General features: G+C 45.5%; 1 protein-coding gene across 1 annotated transcript in view; it reads right to left on the bottom strand.

The window, feature by feature from the left end:
- Positions 1-467: 467 nt before the first annotated feature.
- The window catches only part of SLC9A3R2 (SLC9A3 regulator 2), a 34,562-nt gene continuing 18,184 nt past the window's right edge, over positions 468-16,845 (bottom strand). Inside the window, exons 3-7 of the mRNA XM_012543282.3 lie at positions 6,233-6,412; positions 5,639-5,792; positions 5,259-5,302; positions 4,802-4,864; positions 468-3,609 (exon numbers count right to left, since the gene is read on the bottom strand). Of these exons, the coding sequence (XP_012398736.1) occupies positions 3,451-3,609; positions 4,802-4,864; positions 5,259-5,302; positions 5,639-5,792; positions 6,233-6,412 (600 nt within the window). The 3' untranslated portion in view covers positions 468-3,450. The remainder of the gene's footprint in view (positions 3,610-4,801; positions 4,865-5,258; positions 5,303-5,638; positions 5,793-6,232; positions 6,413-16,845) is intronic.

Here is a 16,845-nt window from a genome sequence, read left to right as displayed (position 1 = left end):
TCCACAAGGGGGCCAGGAACTGGGGCTGAGCCAGGGAGAGAGATCAGCTGGAAGCTGCTGGCTGAGAACAGAGCTCTCAGGAACCCTCAGCTGGAATGGAGGTCGAGTTTTGGTTTTAAGGGCATTAACATCCCATTCAGTCCCTCTGTACCCCAGTGAGGATATGTGAGTTGGCAACTTCTGGGAAGGGTCTTTGATAATTTCTGTGTTGAAGAGAGAACACAGAGAAAGTTGGGAAATAGGGCTAAGGCTAGCTTCTGGGAAGGCTATTTGGACAGATCCCCATGGGTCCCCCAGCAGCATGGTCTAAGGGGCCGGAAGCAAACCCCATGTTATGGTTCCCTCCAGCTGCCTGGGCCAAACCCCACCCTGACCAGCTGAAATGCTTTCTCCCAACTTCCAAGAGCCATTACCTCCCCACCCCACCCCCAGAAGTTAAAACAGATACTGCTAAAACTGGGCAGGACCTTAGTTGTCTAGTACAATCCTTTTATTTTACAGATGAGCAAAATGAATCCCTGAGAAGTAGATTTGTCCGGAGTCTAAGAGGTCCTAACTAGCGGATCCAGGGTTTGGACCCAGATCTTCTGACTCCCAAATGCTTTCTACCACATCATAAAGTCAGAAGGATCCTCGGGGGAACCCTTATAGTCCTTGGACCTCAGCCTCGGGAGTTAAGACATTTACCTACTTTTTTTTTGTCTGGAGTTCAACACCCTGGTTGGTTAAGAGAGAAAAGGCCAGCAAGCCTAGCTGGCCACACTTGTTGGGGCTGAGGGGCCACTGAAGGCTAGAACTGCCCTCCCCCGCTTCCTGGTAGAATTGTCTCAGAACTCCAAGCCACAGTGCTTGGTGAGCCCAGGACCTTCCTCCTCTCCTCCAAAAGGGGAAAATACCCCAGGGGGAGCTGCTGGAAGTCTGGCCCTCACCCCAGGTGGATGCAGTCTGAGTTGCACAAAAACAAAACAAACCTTGCTTCCAGCTTCGCAGCCTATCTATACTGTACATGGCAATTCCAAGTTTATTATTGATGTTAACAGTGCACATTACAACTTACAATGTCAACAGCTTATACTCGCATGGGTTTTCAAAGTAAGTGGAGGGAGGGGAAAGAAGAATTATTGTACTATCACACTACAAGAAAGAGAGAGACGATAGGTGATCTAGGGTGCCCTAGCAGTGGGCAGCTTAATTTTGCATTTGCAATCGTGCATACCTGATTTCAGCTGAGCAGTAACCTTGGTCCTGCCTTCCCCACTGTAACTGCCACCATAAACCCTCTCCTGAGGTCTATGGGTATGGGTGGGCCCATCACTTTTGGCCCTTACATAGAAGACAGTCTACTCTGTGTCTTGCTTTTTACATGGAAGGAAAATCCTATCTTCAGGTAGGTTTAACCCTACACCTGGAGGCTATAGCAGCCAACATCACAGTGTGACAGTGAGTTAAATTCTGAGTTTTGGTGCCAGAATCACTTCATCCATTGGTTGTCTCTTTCAGGAGCACCAAATAACCAGGAGAACATTCTCCAGTCAGTGATTGGCCCTTTTCCTCAGGGAACAGTTGGGTATAAAGCCCCAAAAAACAAACTCTCCATAAGCTCTGGGACCCTAGTTACTGCTATGAATTGTAGACTCCTGACCCAAGCTCATCATGATAATCCCTCATTCTACCCTCACTCCAAATTCGTTCCTTCCCCCCAACACACACAAAACAGAGCAAACTTTGCTAAAGCAAATATGACTTGCTCCCCCTTACCTACCCACCCCAGCCCTGAGCACTTTCCTAAGATCCTTCCCCTGCCCACCCACCTCCAGAACTCAGTCCTCCCAGAATGGGCTGGGACATCCCAGACAATCCTAAGGCACCTTTTACAACATTTACAAAACAGTATATAGAGACCTTTCCCCAGCAGAGCCCTGGCCACCATCTTCCTCCAGGCCAGGCCCTTTTCCACAAACTATCCCGGTGGCTTCAGACTAGAAGGCTTCTGGTTGGCAGTGGCTTTGGGAAGAGGAGAAGACCCCCAAAGGCATTTTAACAATTGATGAGGCAAATATCCCCAGCCCAAACATCCATCTTCTGCACAAGTCAATCAGCCACTGGAAAGACGGTGAATTAAAAAAAAAAACTCCTCAAAAGTCTAGTTTACTTGCCTTCCAGGCTCCGAGGCAAGAGGCTGTCCAAGGTAGGGGTGGCAATTGCCAAGGAGGCTCGAAGCACTGAAGGAATCAGTCTGAAAAGCAGGGCAGGAGATGCAGAAGCTGTAGGTGCCTTGGTCATCAGCTCAGCCCTTCCAAGAACAGGTGCTAGAAGGGCCAATAGGTGCAGCAGCCAACTGCCCAATGAGGCTCATGCAGAGCAGGGGGGATCTGCGTCCCACCAGTGACGAGGATTTGACCCAGCTTCTGGGTCCACATGGAGCAAAGGCAGCAAAGCTCAGAAGAGAACCCGATCTAGGTAGGGGACAAGGAGCATGGGACACCTCAGTTCTGGGCCCCTACTTGCCTCCAGGGGCCCAGGATGGTCCCATGAGCTATTTCCAGCATCTCCACATGGAGCAACCTCCTGAGAGACCCCAAACTGGGCAAACTTGACTTGCTGCCCCAAATGAGCTTCCTTCCCTCCAACCCATCCACCGAGCTCATCGGTTGCCAATTCTGGCCTTGAACCCTCTGGTCCCTCTGACTTTAACAGGAGAGGAATGGAGGAGGGAAGAGGGAAGGAAAGAACTGCAGAGAGATTTGTTTTGCTGCCCGAGAGACAGACAGATAGACACAGAGGCAGAGAAAGAGAGACAGAGTAAGACAGAGAAGACAGAGAATGTATGTCAAAGTCCCTGTGGGGGAGGGGAGATTCCTGGCAGTAAATGAAAACATGTGTAACACAAAAATTCCCTTAAATCCACTAGCCAATAAAAAAAACCCAATAACATTAAAGGGTCTCTCTCTCTTTCTACTGGGCCTCTATCTTTCTTTGTTTCTCTCTGGCTCTGTGTCTCCCTCAGTCTTTCTCTCCTGCCCTGCTTTCAGGGAATAAATCCCCAGACTGACAAGAACAAACACCAGGAGTTTCAGCAAAGGTCCAGTCCCTGGGGTCAGGTTTGACTCCTGGAGCAAACGACCCATTCTCTGGTTCTGTCTCACTGAGGCTCCGGGAAGGGGAGGGGAGTGGGGAGGGACTGGCTCTTCCAGCAGCAAGGGCACAGGCAGACAGTGGGGCTTGGGGAGGAGAACCGAGCAAGGACCAAAAGGAAGTTGTCCCCCCCCCCCCAACCTCAGCCAGAAGCTCCTCAGACACAGGTTGGGGATACTTGGGAGCTCTGGCCTCAGGAAGGGTGGGGGCAGCTGAGCACAAAGCCTGTGGCTCCTGGCAGGGAGTTCCTAGTTCCCTTCCTTCAGGGAGAAGCAGGAGGAGCCAGTGGCTGAGGGGGATGGGGAAGGAACGGGTTCAGAAATTGCTAAAAATCTCTCGCTTCTTGTTCCAGTCCATCTGCGGGGCCCTCTTGTTGACGCGCTTTGCCCGGGCCTTCTCCTTGGCTTCTGCCGCGGTGGGGCTTAGGTGCAGCCCGCTCTCCTGGAACGGGTCCCGCTTGGCCACGTCGCTGTCCTGTGGGGCAGACACAAGCCTAAGAAGGAGCAGAGACAAAACCCCACATTCTCCCAGGAGGCATCAACCCCCATGTCCACTGTTCTCACTTAACAGAAAAAGAGGGAGGCAGAGGAGAAATAAGCTGCTGGCTGCTGTTTATGCACAGGGGATGCGCACCCACACAGAAATTAAACAGGCATTCCACAGATGTCCCTCTATGTCCTGCACCTTTCCTGGAGCAGTGCAAGGAGCTGGACCTTCCCTCTGGGATGGTGGGTCACCCACAACAGGGGCAGCCGTCTGAACAGGAGCTCTGCAGGGGGCAGGCAACCAGCCCGTCTCTCTGGAAGTCGCCTTGCTAACAGCAGAGGACTCAATTGTACAATCATTTTCCAGAAATGAATGAACCAATCCATAGATTATCTCCTACCATTTGATGATTCAACATCCAAAAGAGATGTAATTTTATCAATAGAAATATCACTCAAAAAGATGCATTGCCATGTGCCTTATGCTCCCCTAATAACCTCACAGCCTTGCCATCTGACCAGCCACTGAACCCTCCTTTTTATGCTATCTCCCTTTATTAAAATAGGAGCCTCTTGAGAGTAGGGACTATCTTGCCTTTCTCTTTATGTGCCCAAATTAGCACAGTGCTTTGCATCCAGTACACACTTAATAAATGCTTTTTTATTCATTTATTCATCTGAGTCTTTTAATTCTTTATCACAACAGCTTATGATCAAAAAAAAAATAAAAATCAAAGATCCTCAGAATTGAAAGGAACTTTAAAAGTCACCTAATCTAAACCATAATTCAACAAGTGTGCCTTCTAGAACTTCTCTGCCAAACTGTCATCCAAACTGAAGAATTTTCACCCATAAGGGGACAGTCCTTCCCCTTGTTGGATAACTCTCCAACCTTCCCCCTTTTACACTTTTTAAGATATCTAGGGGTCAGTCTAAGGGATTTTTGCCAGCAGTTCTCGTGGGTGAGGCCGTTGGCCCAAGGCCATCCCTCTGGTTCAGTGTCCAGTAGTCAAAGCAGAAATACAAAGAACAGAAGTGAGACAGACGGAGGGATGAAGGCAGATGAAGGGAAGGAGGACTGAAAGAGAAACAGGGTAGCTAGGGGAAAGCGATTGTTCAGAAAGAGAAGCTGGGGACAGAAGAGACTGTGGTGATCCCGAGGTGACCCGCTGGTCAGTTACCTCTGTGTCCTTGTCCACATTCTGCAGATCACTCCGAGACGAGCAAGTCGAGCCACCATTGATCTGTGGGATCAGGACATGAATCATTCTCAGATCTTTCTTTGAGTCCCAAAAGTGGATGTTCAGTGTGAGTTCCCCACAAACACACATATGCCAGAGCCCTACCCCCTCATACAAGCCCCAGCAGGAGGTAACTGAAGAGATAGTTGCCTCCATTCCACACGGAGGAAAAACAAAGCCTTCCGAGGGAAATCTGGGCTGAAGCAAGGATCAGGCGGACTCCTGCCTCTCATCTCTTGTCCCATGGCACATACGCACTGCAGGTTCAGGTGGGGCTGAAGCCCCACAAAGCTATGGTACCCAAGGGCCCAGTGCCTTAGACAAGGCATTCATCTCCTTCCCCTTCTCCTTTTACCACATGCATTTCTCCTGGATCTTTGGTCACTTGATTGCTCACCTGGGGTGGGCTCATGCCATTGGTAATCAAGGAAGGTAGCGGACCTGCAGAGACCAAACAGAACCCATTAGTGAAACGGGGTTAGGCTTGGGATACGATCCCAAACCAAACCACCCTAATCTCACCATGGAGACCCACTCCCCAAATCACACAAGTCCCTAAGACAGAAGGGGATATGATGAGAGTTCTCAAGATGGAAAAGGTCCATAAGGTGGCCAATGCAAAGATCCTCAGGGAAGATGAGACCAGGATTGAGGGCACACAGGATGGATGGAACTAAGCATCCCCAGAGCAAATAGGATGAAGGTTGGATGTTCTTAGAATAGACAGGGCCAAGTTTACCCTAAATAGACAGGATGGACGGTCCTCCCCATGCACACCTGTAACATGCTCCTCCGTGGGCACTACCCGTAGCCTCTTGAAGTAGGCGTCAGTCTCAGGGTCAACCACAAGCAGCCGTGCCTCCTCCTCGTGGGCCTTGATGCTGGACACAACTTCAGCATGGCGAAGTCCCTCCACATTCCGGCCATTTACCTATGGGACAGGGACAAGTGAAAAAGAAAGCAGGGCCTTAAGCAGAGAACTTCCCTGGCAGTCAGGCACCCCCACGGTCAGGGGTACACACAGCTCCTTGCCCTGGGGTAAAAGCCAGGGGAGGGCCTGGAGAGTAGGAGACAGAGACCAGGGGAGAGGAGTTAGGGCTAAGGCCCGCTTCCTTACCTTCCCCGAGACCCTGTTTGTCCCGTCCCCTGTCTCCTCCCCCACCTCCAGCGCCAGGTTTTGCATCAAATATTTATCAGAGCCACCAACACAGCCGAGGCTATGACTAATGCCACACAGCTCAGGTTCCTGACACAGCAGGTCAGGCTCCCCTCCCCCAGCCCCACACAGACACCCCTGACTGCGTGTGCCCCTCCACGAACACCCCGCTTCTTGGGACACAGGAGCAGAGCCCCGTGCAGCAGCGAGCTCACCTCAATTAGCCGGTCCTGGGGCCGAAGGCCAGAGTGGGCAGCAGGGGACCCAGCATCCACAGCACGAATGTACTGCCCGGGACGGGACTTTTCACTATGCAGGTTGAAGCCGTAGCCATTGGGGCCTTTGTGGAGGTGACAGAGACGTGGGCGCAGCTCGCGAGGTGTTCCAGGCACATCCTGAGGAAAGATGGACAGACAGGGAAACCCTGAGCACCGCCTCAGATGCAGGCAGACCCACGGCCTCTCCAGGTCTCATCCCTGCTCCCGCTGCTCAGACCCACTTCCCTCTAGGGCTTCTGTAGCTCCGAGTCACAGCCTCAGAAGCTCCCTAACTACACCCGTGGCCCAGATCCACAAGCATCCACTCCTCTCTGACTTCCCAGAATCGGGCTGTCCCAAGGGATAGGCATCTGTCTACATCCCACTTCTGAATGGCTGAGAACAACAGCCTGGCCCCAGGAGGCCTGAAGGCTCTCCTGCAGGTTTCTGTCTCCATCCCACCATACCTCACACACACCCTGGAGGTCAAACATCCAATGCTTCCTCTGCCCAGGCCTTCCCCCCTTTAAAGGGTAAATGAGGATCTCACCTTCCTTTCTGCCCCAGTCCCATGCCCCGCCTCATTTCCTCCGGTACCCAGGAAAGGCTGGCAGGTTGCCAGCATGGCCTTCCCTCCAGCTGTCAGCACCTGGGTGCTTCCATGTGCATACACACCAGGACAATTATGCAAAGGAATGCAGGGTCACAGGCCAGGGCAAGAGGAGGGAAGGATGCCTCTTGAACTCATGATTTCGTAACCTTTCCTCTGAACAGAGAAATTTCTCCCAACTTCAGCAAAATCCCCCCTCCCTCCCAGTTCCCTGCATCATCCCCCATACTGGCTCTCAATAAAATCCGTATCAGTTCTAAGCATCTGTCCATCTGTCCACATTCACGTGGGTAATGAAGAACTGTATGTTCCTCTGTTTCACTGTCACAAAGTAGTAGAAATAGTCTTTAATTCTCGCCCTCTCCCCTCTCAGAGACTCCTTTTTGCCATGTTTAAAATGAGGGAGTTGGTCTAGAAGGTCTGTGTTTCTTCTGCCTGTGACATTCTACAGACCCATGATCGACATGGATATGTGGAAGTAGATCCACGCCTGTCTGGGTTCATGGGTGTTTCTGGGATCCTGGCACAGACCCTTTGGTTGTTTTTTCTTAACATTCCAACTGCAGCCTGAGCCTCCCCCAGCTGACTTAAGCTGGTCAGCTTTCCCCACACACACATACTCACACACAGAGAGCTCACCACTACCACAAGCCTAGATTCAGAAAAATGTGGAGAAGAGACTCCAAACACAGCATGCCCCCAGCAGCAGGACCCTCTGACACCGCCCCCCCAGCCTCCTGCCCCGACCTCTCCCAGCTATCCCCGCCACCAGAATCAACATCAGCCTCTGACTTGCCCAGACCCTCGTCTATCAAGTCCCAGAAGGGGATCTAGAGCTCAGCTTATCCAAAACAACGGAGGATCCAAAGATCATAACTAAAGGAACATATTATGAAAGTCTTATCCATCAGATCACTAGATTTACCTTCCTCATTATGCTTGGCTTCTTTGGACAGATGGACCGACGAGATGGTGGTCAGGGGGAAGGAGACCTGGAGTACTCAGAGGCTGAGGGATGCCATTTCAAGGAAGGCAGCCTTTAGTTCAGGGCAGTAAGAGTTCAGGATGTCATCCCGGACCTTAAAGAGCCCCCCGGGGAAGGGGGGGCAAGGCCTCCCCCTTCCCAGCCCCTAGCTCCCCAAGCAAGCAACAGTGGCCTCAGCTAGTTCAGAGGCAGCAGGGCAGGTGCTGAATTAAACATCGAGGTGTGGCCAGGGCAGCCCAGGTGCTCCGATTTCTCAGGCCAGCTGGAGGGGGCTGGGCAGAGAACAGGCAGAAAGGGCTGGGGGGAGGAGAGAAAGAAACATCCCCTGTCCTTCTCCCTCAAGTCACTCGAAGGGAAATTGAGTCTCAGAAGAAAAGGGACTGGACTCACTGGTCCAGCCCGGAAGAGAAACAGTAGAATTTTCATTTCATTTCAAGTAAAGCTAAGGGCTGCCCTATGTGGAAGCTTTGGTCCTGGAGGCTACTCACACTAGCCCTCCTCAGTCATCAGTCCAGAATAAGAGCAACTCATATGCCTTAATAGCATTTTCCTCACATCAGTCTTGTAAAATAGGTATTGTAGGAATTTACAGGAATTTTAGGATTTAGGCAAGTTAGGATTCAATGATGTTAATCAAAATGTAATAAAAACATTTATCAAACTGTCTAATACTGTGCTAAGTATAAAAGATGTGACAATAAATGAATACATTCTACTAATTAACTAGCCCAAGGTCACCCAATTAGTAAGTACCTGGATCTGCAGTTAAATCCTATGTTCTTTTCACTAACCCACACTGCTGAGATTCCCCAGCTGCTGTTAAAAGAAGTGGGGTGAGTCATTGCTAGACATAAACACCCCAAGGAAGTCAACATTGGAGAGAAAGGCTCCATATACACCAAAAATATTTAAAGCAGCACTTTCTGTAGTAGCAAAAAAACTGGAAACAAAGTAGATGCCCATCAACCAGGGAGCAGCTAAACAAACTGCAGCACATGAATGTAACAGAATGTTACGGTGCTGTAAGAAATGACGAATAGCCAAATATCAAAGAGAACCATGGGAAGACTGATGTGAACCGATGCAAGATGCAGCCAACAGAACTAGGGAAACTAAATGTTACAATACAATAATATAAATAGGAAGAAACAAGGAACACTGAGCATTATAATTATAATGAACCAAGTCTAGCATTGAAGATGAGCTAGAAACATGTTCTTCGTTTCCTTCCTCCTTTACAGAAATGGGGGACCATGGATATAGACCATCACAGATACCATCAAACTTAGTTGACTCGTTGGTTAATTGATATTTTGTTTGTTTTAAGGGGTTGCTTTCTGAAAGTGGAAGGAGAGGGAAGGGATAGAGGAAGGATAGATTGAGAAATGAAGGTGATGTAAAAACAAAGATATCAAAATACACACATATATATGTGTGTATGTATATATACATATATATAATATATATGCATGTTCTTGAAAGAATCCCAGACACCTGTAAATACAAACATATTATTCGACAAATAGACACCCATAGATGTAATGCACCTGTATTGCAGGCACACAAGTCACAACTTCAGGACAACCTTTTTTACTCATCTCCATTGAACAATGCTGCACAGTAATGATTCTAAATCATTCTTTAGTCTACCACTCCACCCACTCTACCCCACCTACTCTTTCAAGGTTATCTCCTCCCCATCAAAATTTCTCCATAACTTCACCCAGACTGGTGGGGTGGAAAGATCTTGGGCAGGTCACTAAATCTCTAGGGGCCTCAGTTTCTTCATCTGTAAAACTGACTTCTGAAATTCCAACATTATCCTGTGATCTTTTTTCCTAACTTCTGCTTTCAAGGTTAATTATTCATCCCATCCACTTTTTCCCTTCTCTGCTAGGAGCTTACTTCATTCAACTATTTCCTTTTTCTTCTGCATCTTCAATCCTTTCCTCTCCATTGACTCTTTCCTTTCTGCTTATAAACATACTTAAGTCATTCCTGTTAAGGGGGTAAAAAAGGCTTATATCCTCTATTACTCTATTACTCTCACCCCATTTCCTTCTCCTCCCTTTCGTGGCCAAGCTTCTTAAAGAGTCATTTACACTGTTCTGCTCACTCATTATCTGCCTGCTTACTCACTACTCACCACCCACTCACTCACTCTTCAACTGCCAGGAATCTGGCTTTAGTCTCTACCACTTGAGGAAAAACTGCTCTCTTATGATAAGTACATAAGAGATGTACAAAGTGCTTGGAGTATTGAATAGTCAGTCTTGGAGTCAGGAAGCCTGAAGTTCAAATCCAGCTTCAGGCACATACTATGTGACCAAGGGCAAGCTGGTTAACTTCCTAACCCTTCCCAGGTATAAATTACTGACAAGTTGTTGACTACATTGCTGGAAGAAGTTTTGAAACCAGGAGCTCCTTACATTATTGAAATTCTATGTCTACAGCTAAATGACCCCAAAGGAGAGATGCAACATAAAATAGTAAAATAAGTATGCGATAGGATTTGATGTCAGTAGACTTGTATGCTAAATGAGCTCTGCATTTACTGTGTGACTTTGGATAAGTCTCTTAACTTCATATAAACTCATTTGTTTTGAAATGACTATAATAATGCTTCCTTTAACTACTTCATAAGACTAGTAGATGAGGAAATATCTTTAAAAAGTTACATAAATGAAAAAAATTAAAAATAAAAAAATTATATAAATGTCAACTATTCTAATTCAATTAGGCTCCAATTAATGGAATAATGAATCTCATGAAATGGTTACAAGTATTTGAATTTGCACTATTCAAAGCTGTACGTGGATAAAATGTGGCAAATGTTTCCAGCCCAATGAAAATATGCAGTACAAATTTGAATAATGTGATCATTTCACAAGTTTCATTAAGAATCAAAATTTATACTAATTGGAACCTAGTTATAATTATTAGGGGTAGAGAAGGGCAGGTCAAAGAGAAGAATCAGGAAATATTTCAAGAATATAATGCCTGAACTAATCCTTAGACAAGCAAAGGATTTTGATAGGTGAAAGCTAGGGCCAGAGAGGATATTTCAAGTTTACAGAAAGACAGTAATGAGGGAAACTGAGGGAAATATTCAAGGAATATGAAAAGCTTAAGGTAGAGCAGATCCATTAAAAAGTAGTTAAAACTATAAGAGGAGAGCCAGACAGTGGAGGGCTTGGAAAGACAGGCTGAAGAGTCTAGATTTTATCCTTCAGACAGTGGGAAGCCACTGAAACGTTTCTGAACAGGGAACACCCCATTCAGAGCTGTGCATTAGGAAAATTAACCTGGCAACTTGCACAGGATGATTCAGACTAGAAGGGACTAGAGAGATAGAGAAAGAATGTTTAGAAAGCTAATACCATAATTCAAGCCAGATATAAGATGAGAATTTAGACTAGGGGTGGAGGCAGTAAAAAGGGAGAACAGACACTAGGAAAGACAGAATTGATAGGATTTAACTGTGTAATTTTTTTTTTTAAGCTATTAGGATTAATTGACTTATCTAGGGTCATATAGCTGGTAAATATTAGAGGCTGGATTTGAACTCAGATCCTCCTAATTCCAAAAGTGATACTCTATCCACTGTGCCACCTAGCTGCCTCATGGCGTGTGATATGGTGAAAAAGAACAAAGGAGAGGAAAGAGTCCACAGGATTGTGTGCTGGTAAATAGGGGGTGGGGAGGGGAAAATGCACACAGAACACATTTTTAAATTTCATCTTCATTATTAACATTTTCTCCACCACTTTCTTAAGTCTAGATAGACAATCAACAAAACAGTAAATCAAGCCTAGTTTTATAGCATTTGAATATTTTTAAGGTGTAAAATGCTCACACTGCAAATTTCATAATCAGTTGTCCTGAGTCTGCCCGAGTTGACTCCAAAACATTTCTGGAAGATGATTGCAAAATTTTGAGTTTAGGTGACTTGGTGCATGATGATGGTGCCTTTGATGAGGTTCGGTACAGGGCAGAGAGTTGTGAGAACCCCTTCTGGTTGGCACAGATCCATTGTAAAAGAATTTATGAACCCAAAAAGTTAGACTTGCAAAAAGAAGTTGATTGGCACTGGGAAATCAGCTTTTGCTAGGAGACTGACTACTTAGTGGCAAGGTCCCGACAGAGAAGTAAAGGTCTAGTAGAGGAGTCCTGGCAGAAAGATAAAAGAGTGGTTAACTCTGAAAAGAGAATGTCTTCTCAGCGGGCAGAGGATCCTCGAAGGCAGCTATGCCAAGGAGAGAGAGAGATTCCTTGGCATGGCATGTCCTAGTTTTTGGCCCTCTGCAAGGAATGAGCCCCAAAGTTGCTCTTTTAAAGAGATCTGAGACTGAAGTTTCAATTGAATGAGGTTACTACCCCCAGACCTAGATTTCCAGTAGAATGGGACAGCTTACCGGGAGTGGTCGAGCCAATTTTCAGTTCAATAGAGATCGATAGATATATAGATCTCCAGCTAGGTAGATCTAAATAGGGGTGATCCTGGACTCAACTAGTCCCACCAAGATAACAGAATGAAACCACTTTATCTTGATTCCTTGGGGTGGGTCTTTCATAGAGGCAGGGTTCAAGGAGAATCTCTCCTTCAAGGAGCTTCTCAAGAGCTTTACCTCATGGCTCATCTCCAAAGTCAGAGAGAGACAATTTCAGAGTTCCCCACATCACCTTCAACAGAAAGAGGGAAGTCAAAAGGATGGTCAGGTTTGGGAATGGGATTAGAAATGAGTTACAATGGAAACTGAGTGGATGTCTATCAGCTGGGGAATGGCTGAGTAAGTATATGAATGTAATGGAATATTATTGTTCTATAAAAAATAATAAGCAGGCTGATTTCAGAAAAGCTTGGAAAGACTTGTATGAACTGAAGCTAAGTGAGCAGAGTCAAGGTTACGTTGCACACAATAACAAGATTATGTGATGATTAACTGTGATGGACTTGGTTCTTTTCAACAATGAGGTGATTCCAAGACAATACCAATAAACTTGTGATGGAAAGTGCTATGCGCATCCAGAGAGATAATTATGGGGATTAAATGTGCATCAAAGCATAGTATTTTCACCTTTTATTTATTTGCTTGGGTTTTTTTTTCTCATTTTTTCCCCTTTTTGATCGGATTTTTCTTGTGCAGCATGATGAATACGAAAATATGTTCAGAAGAGTTGTACATGTTTGACCTATATCAGATTGCTTGCTGTCTTAGGCAGGAGGAGAGAGGGAAGAGGAGAGGGGAAAAAAATCTGGTACACAAGATTTTGTGAAGGTGAATGTTGAAAACTTATCTCTGTGATGACCAGTCCTGATGGATCAGGCCATCCTCAGCAACGAGATCAACCAAATCATTTCTAATGGAGCAGTAATGAACTGAACTAGCTATACCCAGAAAAAGAACTCTGGGAGATGACTAAAAACCATTACATTGAATTCCCAGTCCCTATATTTATGCACACCTGCATCTTTGATTTCCTTCACAAGCTAATTGTACAATAATTCAGAGTCTGATTCTTTTTGTACAGCAAAATAATGTTTTGGTCATGTATACTTATTGTGTATCTAAGTTATATTTTAATATATTTAACATCTACTGGTCATCCTGCCATTTAGGGGAGGGGGTGGGGGGGGGGTAAGAGGTGAAAAATTGGAACAAGAGGTTTGGCAATTGTTAATGCTGTAAAGTTACCCATGTATATATCCTGTAAATTAAAGGCTATTAAATAAAAAAAAAAAAAAAAAAAAAGAAAACTTATCTCTGTATGTATTTTGAAAAATAAACTACAATTAAAAAAAAGAAAGACCAAGCATAAAACTTAAACATACAGAGAGAAATAGTCCACGAACAGACAAGGGATAGAGTGGATCTCAGAAAATAAAATGGACAATGTTGATTTTTAAAAATTAGTTCCATTATGGACATGGTGAATTTTGCAGCACTTCATGGGATAAGCAGGTAGAGATGTTTAGCAGTCAGTATGAAATTCAGGATTGGAGTTTTGAAGAGAGTTTAAAATTATACTACAGATCCATATCCCTATGAGAGTCAGAGATGATAACCCAAGCTACAGACATAGTTGAGATACTATATAGAGAAGGAATCATTTAAAGCATAAAGTCTTATTGCAGATATCTACATATACGAAGTAAGAGATAGATGATGAACCACAGAAGAAACCCAGAAGAAAGATAACCAAGAAAGTGAGTGTCACAGAGAGAACAAGTTCAAATTCCATCTTTGCCAATTACTAGCTGTGTGACCTTGGCCAAGTCAATCAATCTCTATAAACCATAATTTCTTCCCCTACAAAATGAGGGCTAGATCATCCTAAGATCCCTTCCATCTCCAAAGCCAAGACCCAGTGATCCAAAAATAAGGGGGAAGGGAATATATAGGAGGAAGGGGAGAACAATAATAATGACTAACATTTGTTTAAATTGCACTAAGAGGTTTGCAAAGGACAATGAATACTTTATCTCCTTTAAATCTCACAATAGCCTAGAAGGTGTGGTGGATAGCTTGCTGGAGTCAGGAAGAGTCTCAGAGACTTACTAGCTGTGTAGGACAGGGACAGGCTGTGATTCTAGGGGTATAAATGGAACTCCTCACATAAGGAAACTCCCTCTAATACTGTAGGTCAGCACCTTCTTCACAATTTACAATTTTAGAACATTGCTAAACCAGGGCTTCTTAAATTTTTTCCACTTGTGACCCCTTTTCTCTAGAGAAATGTTTACATGACCCTGGGTATGTATATTTATACATATACATATATATATATATATATATATATATATATACACACACACATATACATATACACATATAATAAGTATACGAATCAAACATTTACTGATAATTAATAATTTTGCAACCCTCACACTCAGTTGCACGACCCCATATGGGATTGAGAACCACAGTTTAAGAATCTGGGGCTTAAAGCAATAGTGACAAAGTCAAAGAGGAACCACTGTAAGGATCCTTGTAAACTGCATATAGACTTAATTTTAAAATGTCGTCTATTATCTATGTATTTTTTTCACTTTACAAAATATTTCCCAATTACTTTTTAAACTGATTCATTCTCTCTATACTCAAATTGAATTGAACTGCTGGTTTGGGAGAGGGGGGGGCAGGGAAGGAAAAGAGAAAGTTTAGCATCTCTGGCCAAATCCCCGAGCAGTTTCATGACTTGGATACCCAAGGATCATTCAGTCAGTCAGTATGTGGACTTGAAACCAAGTGCTTTAGTTACAAAGTCAAAAATCTGTCCACTATACTATGCTGGCCTTCTACCTTGGAGCTTGGGCAAATCACAAACAGTCTCAGTCTCAGTTTTCTCATCTTGTAAAATGGGGATATAAACATCAGCAATCTCACAGATTTGTTGTGAGAAATGAGTTTGCTTCATAAAACTTAAAGTGTCATTCAAATGTCAGTTGTTACTAACAGCTGAGATTTATACATCAATATATATTTTTTACACCTTATTGATCTATAGATATAATTATCCTGACTTTTTTATTCCCCCCCCCCTTTTTTTTAGTTTGGTTGTTTTTTTTGTTTTTTGCTGAGGCAATTGGGGTTAATGACTTGCCCAGGATCACACAGCTAGGAAGTGTTAAGTGTCTGAGGCTAGATCAGTTCCTCCTGACTTTGGGACCAGTACTCTGTCCAATGCGCCAATTAACTGCCCCTTTCCTTTCCTTTTTTTTTTTTAACCAGATTTGTGACAAGAAATTCCAGAACCAATTGCTGGCATCAGGTGATAGGGAGCTTCCTAAGTCAGGATAAGACCTCTGTACCTGCATCTCCCCTTCTCCAGGGACATTTGAGGAGGGGTTTGAGCCAAAGGTCCTTCCTTTCCAGCTTCCTTCTGGATGGTGAGATACAGGAAACTCCCAATGAGAAAAATTCATCTGTGAATGCAGATAGGTGCTCTTCTGCTCTATAGACGTGGGGAGTGGTTTGGATGCACTAAGAGGTTAAAGCGCTTTGCCCAAAATCATACAAGCGGTGTTTGTCAGAAGGACTTGAACCTAGAGGTACCCAGATATTTGAGGTGGATTTTCTATCCACTACTCCCAGAATTCTTTCCTAACCCATTTTATAGATGAGAAAGGCTGGCTCAGAAATGTTAAAGTGATCACCCAGCTCAGTATCAGAATCAGAATGACAACTCGGATCTCTCTTGTCTCTAAGCCCAGTGCTCCTCCCGTCATATAGTTTGACACTCCAGTCTGTGATCCAGTGCTGCAGTCAAAGAGGATGAGGGCAGAGAAAAGCCCCATGGATTCTGCACACATGTGCAAACATGGCCTCCCAGCAGAGGCTCTCTCCAACAGACACTTTCTCACGGCCTCAGAGGTCTCTTCCCCTAGATTCTGCCTTAGAATAGGGGAAACAGGAAGCCAGAGTGCATGCAAGGGTCAGTCCTTCCTGGGCTAAACTGGCTGGGAAAGCCACAGGGATGGAAGGGGAATGGCGACTTATCCCTAACACTTCTTCCTTCCAGCACTGAGCAAGTGGGAACTAAGGATGGGCAGAAGATAGTAGCAAGCCAAAGGCACGTCCAGTCATCCCTTCCCTCTCCTTCCTGAGGAAAGCAAACGCCACTTCCCACCCCTGTAAGACACGGTCACTAAGTCCTCCTATAGCTCAGCTACATACTCCAACTGCCTCCTGCCGGGTTTCAATCCCTGGCCAGGCTAGGTCCTGGAACAGACCATCCAGACAAGAATTTGGAGCCAGTCGCTAACATTGGGCGATGGGGAGCTTCCCAAGTCAGGGAAAGACCTGCATCCCTGTGTCTCCCCTTCTCGGGGGACCCTTGGGGAAGGTTGGAACCCAAGGCCAGAGTTCCTTCCCCAGCTTCCTTCGGGATGGTGAGGGCTGGGAGAGAATGCAGCAGGAGGGAGTGTCCCAGCCAAATCGCATTGCTGACATTCTTCTCCTGGCCTGGCTCTGG

Source organism: Sarcophilus harrisii, chromosome 1 (assembly GCF_902635505.1).
Source record: "Sarcophilus harrisii chromosome 1, mSarHar1.11, whole genome shotgun sequence".
NCBI classification, from domain to species: domain Eukaryota; kingdom Metazoa; phylum Chordata; class Mammalia; order Dasyuromorphia; family Dasyuridae; genus Sarcophilus; species Sarcophilus harrisii.
This window is presented reverse-complemented; position numbering and strand designations above follow the sequence as displayed.